At 41.6% G+C, this 9,808-nt stretch overlaps 1 protein-coding gene across 3 annotated transcripts in view; it reads right to left on the bottom strand.

The window, feature by feature from the left end:
- Nucleotides 1-5,210, bottom strand: part of C4H11orf49 (chromosome 4 C11orf49 homolog) — a 163,529-nt gene extending 158,319 nt beyond the window's left edge. For all 3 annotated transcript variants that reach the window (XM_036185254.1, XM_036185255.1, XM_036185253.1), the window contains exon 1: nt 5,051-5,210. In XM_036185254.1, coding sequence (XP_036041147.1) covers nt 5,051-5,180 — 130 coding nt within the window. In that variant the 5' untranslated portion in view covers nt 5,181-5,210. The remainder of the gene's footprint in view (nt 1-5,050) is intronic.
- Nucleotides 5,211-9,808: the final 4,598 nt, after the last annotated feature.

The following is a 9,808-nucleotide window of genomic DNA, read 5'->3' as shown; positions in this document are numbered from 1 at the left end:
ATGTAGAACAGACTGGCTTCAAACTCCCTGCCTCTGCCTCCCGAGTATAGGATTAAAGGTATGTGCCACCCTGCTCAGCTCTATACTGTTTCCGTAATCAAAATTTATGTTCTTGGCCTTTCCATCTTACCATGGACAGAGCCAAGAGAGACACACTGCTACTTTAACAGACTTAAAGAGGGCTCTAGGAATGGCCTTTTTGACCAAATCCAGCAACCAGATCCTCATATCTTTCTCAATAAAGTTGAGTAGCTGTCACTGGGTAAAAAGTCATGATCTTGTTGTCACTCTTGATCACCTGGACCCTGACACACTTCCCAATTTCATCCAGCACAACTCCTTCTGCAGCCAGTGGTCACTATGTGCATCAGTATCAATTTAATGTGAAGACGTTGTATCCCTTTTCTATTTTGCATGAACACAGCTTCATGTATGAGGGGGTGTAGTGTGTGTGTGTGTGTGTGTGTGTGTGTGTGGTGTGTGTGTGTGTGTGTGTGTGTGTGTGTGGTGTGTGTGTGTGTGTGTGTGTGTGTGTGTGTGTGTGTGTGTGTGTAGTCCAGAGGGTCAACTTCTGGAGTCATTCCTCAGGAGCCATCCATCTTGTTGTTGTTTTTAATTAATTAGTTATTCAGTTTTTACCCCGACCCCTGCCTCCTCATGTGTGTGTATCTGTATCTGTGTGTCTCTGTGTATCAGTGTTTTTGTTTAAGAGTGCACACTGACACAGTATACATGTAGAGGTCAAAGAACAACTCATGGGAGTCAGTTCTCCCTTTCCACCACATGGGTCCCAAGGACCAAACTCAGGTTGGCAGACTTGGCAGCAAGCACATTTACCCACTGAGCTTGATTTTCTTAACATTATATATATATATATATATATATATATATATATATATATATATATATATATATATATATAGTGTGTGTGTGTGTGTTTGTGTGTGTGCACCCATGTGAGCAGGTGCCTTCAAAGGTCAGAAGATGGCATCCAATATCCTAGAGCTGGAGTTACAAGCAGTGGTAAGCCACCTGATATGGCTCACCTTGGAAAGAACAGCAAATGTCTCAACCCCTGAGCCATTCTCCAGGTATTCCACTCCTAGCATCTATTGTTTTTAAGGATGCGGAGCGGGCTGAGTTGGCTAACTGGCTGGCCAGGCAGCCCAGAGAACTTCCTCAGTCTGCCTCCTTAGCGCAGGGATTACAAGCATGAGCCACTATGCCCAGCTTCTTTATGTAGGCCCTGGGTATTGACTTCAGTCTTCATTTTCACATGGTAAGCACTTTACCAACTAAGTATCTCCTTAGCTCCAACATCAAGGTCTATTCTATTAAGTAGTGAAATATGAAACTGACAAACTCACAAAACAATCACATAATGGGAAAAATGCATTTCTGCCTAAAACAACAGAAAATTCTTATCACTCAATTATTTTCTCTATTGTGTTTGTTAAACACCATGATATCATTTAACCTTAGAAAGAAAAACAGGCGAAACTTTAGGAAACTAAATAAAATACTTTTATAGATGTCAGAATCATCATCATTTCTGATTCTCCTGCGCCCATTTCCCAAGTGCCGAAATTGGAGGTATGTAACACCATACCCAGTTTCATGTGGTTCCGGTGACTGGACCCAGAGCACTGTGCATCTTGGCAAACATTCTACCAACTGAGCCAGAGCCCAGTCTCTGAGTTTTCTTTATTTATTTATTACTCCACACAAACGTGCGCGTGCATGCATGCGTGTGTGCATCTAACACTCGTCACCGGGATCAAACTTAAGTTGCCAGGTTTTCTTTTCCCCACTAATTTAATGGAGGCACAAGGAAAACATTAACTTTCATTCCCCTTGACTATCAGGGGGTCTAAATTTTTTTCTGTTTTTCCATTTTATCTGTGTGTATGTGTACTTAAGAGTGCATAAGACACATGTGGAAGTTAACTTTCAAGAGCTGGGTCTTTGCTTCCACCATGTGGGTCTCAGAGGTTGAACCCAGGTCATCAGCTTAGAGGCAAGTGGCTTTATGTTATGAGCCATCTTGGCAGCCCACTGTCTGAGGAAATGTCTATGTTCCTATTTCCTACATCTATGGCCACTGTTGAGTTTTCCAATGACAGTATTTGTAACATTAAGTGTCCTGTTGCTGGTTTTCTAAATAGTTTATGGGGCTGGAGAGATGGCAGAGGATCCACATCAGGAAGTTCTCAAGCACCTGTAACTCTAGTTCCAGGGGAATTTGACACCTCTGGCCTCCACAGGCACCTGCACACATGTGCACGGACCCACACATGTATACATAATTAAAAAGAAAGCATCTTTTAAAAGTTTATGTACCATGTCTCATTTTAAATTCAAACTCTTCCAAGGACAAGTAATCTCTTTCAAATTATCTTTTTCCCAAGTCCTCTTTCTTTATAAGAGTGTGTGTGTGTGTGTGTGTGTGTGTGTGTGTGTGTGTATACATCTTTCACCAAGTAGTCTTTAAGCTTGATGAAAAGGTATTTGACAATTAAAAATGCAAATTAAATATACTCTAAGACTGTTGCTTAACTTATTGAAAAAATTCAAAAATGTGGTCTATTTTGTTAGCAAGATTTGCAGAAGCAGGCATTTCTTATATTGCTAATGTCAGGCTTAAGTGACACAAACCCTTGTGAAGGACTGTTTGGCATATCTATCAATGTTTCAAACACATATATCCTTGACATACCAATTCCACTTTTGTGGAATTTATCCTTGTAAACATACATAAAAAAAATTGCAGGTTACTCACTGAGGCATATTTAGTAAACATAAAAAGTTTAAAATAATTCATTGTCATCAGCAAAAGCATTGGTTAAATAAATTATCTAAGTACCACATAGCTAAAACTAAGGTTAAAAAGAAACGACAGTTTAGAGATGGTGGTGCACACCTGCCATCCCACAACCGTTTCTACCTGGGACCAAAGCAAGCAAGAGGACCGGAGTTCCCCATCAGCTTCGGTTACACAGTGTATTTGAGGCCAGCATGGACTGAGTATATGACACTCTGTCTGAAAAACAAACAAGGAAGCGAAAAGCAAGAGAAAATAAAAAGACAAAGCTCTTTAATGACATAGAAGTTATTCTTGAGATAAATTAAGTGGGGAAAAAACTGTTCAATACAGATACATACATATATTTTTGAGACAGGGTTTCTCTGTGTAGCCCTGGCTGTCCTGGAACTCACTCTGCAGACTATTCTGGCCTCCAGTTCAGAGCTCAGAGATCCACCTGCCTCCCTGGGGCTGGTATTAGAGGTGTGCACCACCACATCTTGGCTTCTATTATTAATATCTTGTGTTAGCGTGATACATTTCTTGTGGTTGGATATTAGCTCAGTGTGATTACCAAAAGCCTATAGTTTACATTGGGGTTCATTCTTTGTGTTGTACAGTTTTCTGGATTTTGACAAATTCATATTATCATATAGTCACTATTAAGGTACAAAACAGAATCATTTCATTGTGCTAAAAATCCTCTCTGCTTCACCTACTCATCCGTCTCCCTGCCCCAATCTCTTTCCACCACTGATCTTATGTATATAGTCCAGGCTGGTCTTGAACTCAGAGAGATCCACCTGCCTCTGCCTCCTGAGTGCTGGAATCAAAGGCATGAATCACCATACCTGGCAGATGATTAAATTTTCTTAATCATATGAAAAGTTTCTTCAAAATCATTTTTAAATATAAAGACACTTACGTTGAGGGATGGAGAAATAGCTTAGCAGTTAAGAACATGTGATACTTTCCAGAGGACCTGAGTTTGGATCCCAGCACCCACAGCATGCAGCTTATAGTACCTGTAACTCCAGCTCCAGGGGATCTAGGGGCCTCTTCTGACCTCTGCAGGCACACACACACACACACACACACACACACACACACACACGCACACGCACGCGCGCGCGCACACACACACACACCAGACACATACATACAAATGGAAATTTTAAAAAAGAAGAAATTTATAGTAAAAAGACAAACAAACCCTTTCCCCCAGTCTGGTACATTCCCTAGAGGAAACTGCTGTTACTGGCTCTGTGTGCATCTTTCTGCAGATTATTCTGTACATAAAAGAACAAAGAGCACGCCTGTAATCTCAGCATTCGGGAGGCAGAGGCAGGTAGGTCTCCGAGTTCGAGGCCAGCCTGGTCTACAGAGCATGTTCCAGGACAGCCAGGGCTACACAGAGAAACCCTGTCTCAAAAAAAACAAAATTTAAAAAAAAAAGGAGAATAAGAAGCTAAATAGAAGATTTGGAGGACAAAAAGAACTCTACTATCGGCCCAATCTTCTATAAACTTAAAATTCCTCTAAATATTTAAGACTGACTTCTTAAGTGGGTATGTGTGCATATCAGCAAACACTTTACACACTCACTGCAAGGTGCTTAACAACGTACAGTACTTACTACCACACAGCCTTAGCTCAAAAGCAAGGACAAGAGTCAAGTTCTGCAGCGGGCCAATATGACACTACCGCTATCTAACAGTGTGGTCTTATGCAAGTTGTCTCTTTAACCTTAGTTTCTCCACCTGTAAAGTAGAAACAGCAACCTCTTCTAGGTCTATTAATAAGATTCAAACAAAGAATGCTATATGCAAAATGCTTATACCACAGTGACTAACGAAAGAGAAAAGCTCGAAATAACAGCGCACTATGAAGGCAAAATTATTATTCGCAAAATGACTGGTGTCGCTTCAGATGCCAAGTTTGCTCCAATACCAACCTATCAGTAACAGCCCTGTTTGGGGCCTCTGATTCTTAACTGTGCTACTTCGAACGCAATTCTCATTGCCTGAGTGCTAGTCCATATAGTTCAGACATTCTTTACTCCATAAATGTTATTTTCCATCCTTGTTTGGCCCTACATTACAGGGTCAGGCCCTGGAGCCCCTTCTTTCTGTCCCTCCCCACTCCAACCAGACCCGCTACCGTTCAGGCTCCGCCCCTGTCTCCTCCCCACTCCTTCGCCTAACTCATCACTTCTTTCCTTTCCCGAAGCTGAAAGAAGCCCCCTACCCAGATACTCGTAGTCCGATAGAGCTAGGCGCTCAGGACTCAGCATCCTTTGACCGGGTAGTTTCCACGCTCCAGCTGTCTGGCTTCCGGAATCCAAGTTACAGCCTGTCTCTGTTGCCATGACACCCATGCGGCCAGAGGAGAAATAGAAGGCGGAGAGGGTGTTACGTAAACAGTCTCCGGCTGGCAACTAGGAGCCCACTACACAAGTTCCGGGAGCAGTCACTTCGGGTTTTTTGTTTTTAACTCCCATTTTTAGGACCTGGTTTTAAAGCTCTGAAGTGAATCCTCCGCATGTGTCTTATTTCGTGATGCCGAAGAATTACTGTCAGGGGCTCATATCCACAATTTCTGAATTTCACAATTTCTGTTTATCCTAATGATAATTATTATGTATGACCTCGTACAACACTGAAATCTCATTACCTATTATTAACCACGTTTAGTATTTACTTTCTTAAATTGCTACAAAGTGATGCCAGGCCGTGGTGGCGCACGCCTTTAATCCCAGCCAGCACTCGAGAGGCAGAGCCAGGCGGATCTCTGTGAGTTCGGGGCCAGCCTGGGCTACCAAGTGAGTTCCAGGAAAAAGGCCCAAAGCTACACAGAGAAACTCTGTCTCGAAAAACAAAACAAAACAAACAAACAAAAAAGTTGCTACAAAGTGCTTATTGTATCTTGGCAGCTTCTTGGGGTCAAGGATGTGCCTTATAGCCCCTAACAGGGTTAGATCCAAGAGGTACTCATTGAGGGCCGGTGAAATGGCTCACACCTTTATTCACTGAGTACAATCCAAGGTACCCAGTATGGTGAAAAAAGTATATCAACTCCTGCAAGTTGTTCTCTGGCCTCCATGTGTCCCCCCGCCCTTGTGTGTGTGTGTGTGTGTGTGTGTGTGTGTGTGTGTGTGTGTGTGTGTGTGTTGTAGAGGTTGAAGATAATCTCGGGTATTATTTATTACTCAGGAGGTACTATCCCATGATTGATTCTTGCCCGTTTTCCATTTGGTCTTTCAGCTACATCTAGACATTGTGAATTCTCTTCCAGGAATCCAGGTGATTTCTTTTTGCCTAAAAGATCAGATTTAGTTTCTATTGCTTGCAACTAAGAATCTTGACTGTTACCATCATTATTAGTTGTTGTTGTAGTGGAATTTGTTGTTTTAGACAGAATCTCACTAAATAGCCCTTGACTGGCTTGGAACTCGTGGAGATCCAACTGCCTCTGCTTTCAAAGGGATTAAAGGCATGTACCACCATGTCTGTCACATTCATGACCCATATATATTTCATTTTGGTTGATTTTTCTCCCAGTCCCCCTCCTAAACTCACTGCTGCACTCTCCCAACTGTACCCTTCATCCATGACTCTTTTTAAAGAGTTTATTAGTTAATACATGAAACTGAATTCTCTTAAATGTATGTAGGAACGACTTTTATTTTGTTTTGGAAAAGGAAAAAGGATGATTGAATTGTGTCTCTGTTAGTGTTTTTATTGCTATGAAGAAACACCATGACCACAACAACGCTTGTTGTATACACACACACACACACACACACACACACACACACACACACACACATATACACACACGGGGGAGGGAAGAGAGAGGGAGGGAGAGGGCCTCATTGTATAGCCCTGGCTGGCTTGGAACTTGATTTAGAGCAGAATGGACTTGAACTTACAGAGATCTGCCTGCCTCTGCCTCCCACAGGGCTGTTTTTAAATGGTGTGTGCCACCCCACCCAGTAAAATGCCATTTTTAAAACTACTCATTTAGTCCTCTGTAAGTTAATTGCCATTTCCTCTCAAATTACTTTTCATCATTAAACTCTACTTTAGTCCTATCCCTTATTATTGAATACCTTGACCAAGTGGTGTTCCTTTTTTCTACAAAGACACTTCACAAAGGAAATGGATCCAAAACTAGAACATTTATTAGATGCTCCCCTTGCCCAATTGTACCCTTTTAAAAGAAGAAAGACAGCCGGGCAGTGGTGGCAGTGATGGCGCACACCTTTAATCCCAGCACTTGGCAGGCAGAGGCAGGCGGATCTCTGAGTTCGAGGCCAGCCTGATCTACAGAGTGAGTTCCAGGACAGCCAGGGCTACACAGAGAAACCCTGTTTCAAAAAACCAAAAATCAAAAACCAAACCAAACAAACAAACAAAAACCCAAAACATAAAAAAAGAAAGAAAGACAGAAAAAGAAAAAAGAAAAGAAAGGAAAGAAAGACTATTCATTGGTTTTTAAAAAACAAAATATTCTTTTTGTCTCTCCCTCTGCATGACAGGAAAGAGGTCTGCAGGAGTCGTCACAATCCAAAGGCAGCGAGAACGCAGCTTGGTCCTCACTTTTTTTTAGCAAACGCCCTCCCTCTTCAGCAGGGGAGGTTTTGCAAGAGGAGAGGTTTTGTGACAAAGAAAGAAAACAAAATTTTTGCCATCAAAGGAGTGACTGGGAATCCCGCAGACCACCTACACTGGGAGAAATAAAGAGAAGGATCTTCTCTCATGTTCTGAGTGGCCTATTCTTAGCTTCCTCCAACAAGGAGCTTCTCAGACCTTGTAATTCTCCCTTTCCTTAAATGTGTGTATGTCTCAACTCTAGGCTCCTGTGAGTCACTCTGAATTTGGATGTGGTGAGGAGAAAGGGCAGAATCAAACTAGGAACACTGTTTAGTGTTCTGAGGTAATGAATTCGCTAGGTTGGTATTTGATATGAAGTCTTACAAATTTGATTAAAAATAATTGCCTTCTCCTTCCTCCACACCTCTACGCAGGTTGAGGGTATGGAAATTTAATGAATTTTATACTTGGGCTTATTACTAAAATATAAAGTAATAACAAATTTTTTAAATTGAAATAGGGTCCTACATATCTCAAGTTTGCCTGTAACTCACTAGGTAGCCAAAGATGACCTTGAACTTCTGATCTCGTGCCTCTGTCTCTGGAGTGCTCTGTTTCATTTGGAGCTGGGATGGAGCACAGGGTCTTTCTTCTTCCATGCTAGACAAGCAATCAACTGAGCTACACTAGCAGGGCTGGAATGACAATTGTTACAGATGATGACTTTATCTTACTCCCAAGCAACCTGAAGTTATTTGCAGATACTTTCATGTTTTGCCTCATGAAAACTAGAGCAATTCCCTTTTTCTAAGTGGGAAAACTGAGGAATGGGTCACAAAGGTGACTTGTCTGCTATCTATCTACTCAGTGGGAGGGCTGGAAGTGGATTTCAACTATATCAACATCCAGGCAAGTGGGCTGACCACTAAACCACACAATCTCTTTTTTTAGGGATCGTTGGGTTGGTGTTTATTTATTTACTTTTCTTTTTGTTCTGTCCTGCTAGCAACTGGGAGCTCCCAGATGAAAGCAGAAAGTTTTGAATCCAAGCTAGACCCTTCACATCCTCTTATTTGTGAAACATCATCCTGGGACTTGGAGGGTGCTGCTATCGGGGTCTGTGTGGTGAGGCTGGGAACCAACCCCAAGAATATAGCTTTGTTTGGGCATTAACCCATTTGCGGTTATAATAATGATAAGTTTCAGCACCAGTGGCGCCTGACTGTTAATGACTCAAAGAAAGCTAAATAAGAACAAGATGTCATCTCTGGAGCAATTTGTAGGCTTTCCCCCCAGTTCCATTTCTTCTATTAAAGTCCCAAGGATCCTTATGCTTTTTGTTTTGTTTTGTTTTGTTTTGTTTTGTTTTGTTTTGTTTTGTTTTTTAGAAGATTGTTTTTTTAAGATTTATTTATTCAAGTATTTTATGAATATGAGTGCACTATTTGCATGTGTGCCTAAATGGCAGAAGAAGGTATCAGAGAGAAGAGGGCATAGATTCCGTTATAGATGGTTGTGAGCCACCATGTGGGTGCTGGGATTTGAACTCAGGACCTTTGGAAGAGCAGCCAGTGCTCTTAACAACTGAGCCATCTCTCCAGCCCCTGTTTGTTTGTTTGTTTGTTTGTTTGTTTGAGACAGGGTTTCTCTGTGTAACCCTGGCTGTCCTGGAACTCACTCTGTAGACCAGGCTGGCCTCAAGCTCACAGAGGTCTGCCTGCCTGTTTCCTGGGTGCTGGGATTAAAAGTATGAGCCACCACCACCCAGGAACCTTACACTTAAGCTAGTCTTCCACTCTGAGTCTTCCAAACAGCATATTGGTGAGGAAACCAGAAAGGGCAGGAAGTTACTAGTCTAGAGCCTCAAATATTGAGGGTTTCATAAAAATAAAATTGGCCCTTTCTGGTGGTGGAACTTCTATGTTTCCTTTCTTTATATTTTTTCTATATTCTTCAAATTATTCATGTATTATGAGCTGAAAACCAACAATGTGTGATGACCTTCTAGATAATGTTTGTTTTTCCAAGAAAAGGCTCCAGCTTTTTGGATTTCTCTTTGGTCACACATTACATAATAGATTTTGGCAACACTTACATGATGGATGAAATTTTTCAGTGAGGGCTGGAGAGATGGATCAGAGGTTAAGAGCACTGGCTGCTCTTCCTGAGTTCAAGTCCCAGCAACCACATGGTGGCTCACAACTGTATGCAATGAGAGCTGGTGTACTCTTCTGGCAAGTAGGCATATATATTATTATGAATGCTGTATGCATAATAAACAAATAAATAAATCTTTTAAAAAAAGAAAATTTTCAGTGAAATACACACATTAGTCTTAAGAACAGAAATAAGAGTGGGAGAGGTAGTTCAGCAGTTAAGAGTATGTACTGCTCTTGCAGAGGACCTGAGT

Source organism: Onychomys torridus, chromosome 4 (genome assembly GCF_903995425.1).
Source record: "Onychomys torridus chromosome 4, mOncTor1.1, whole genome shotgun sequence".
NCBI classification, from domain to species: Eukaryota; Metazoa; Chordata; class Mammalia; order Rodentia; family Cricetidae; genus Onychomys; species Onychomys torridus.
The sequence above is the reverse complement of the archived record's forward strand: the minus strand, read 5'-3'. Positions and strand labels throughout refer to the sequence as shown.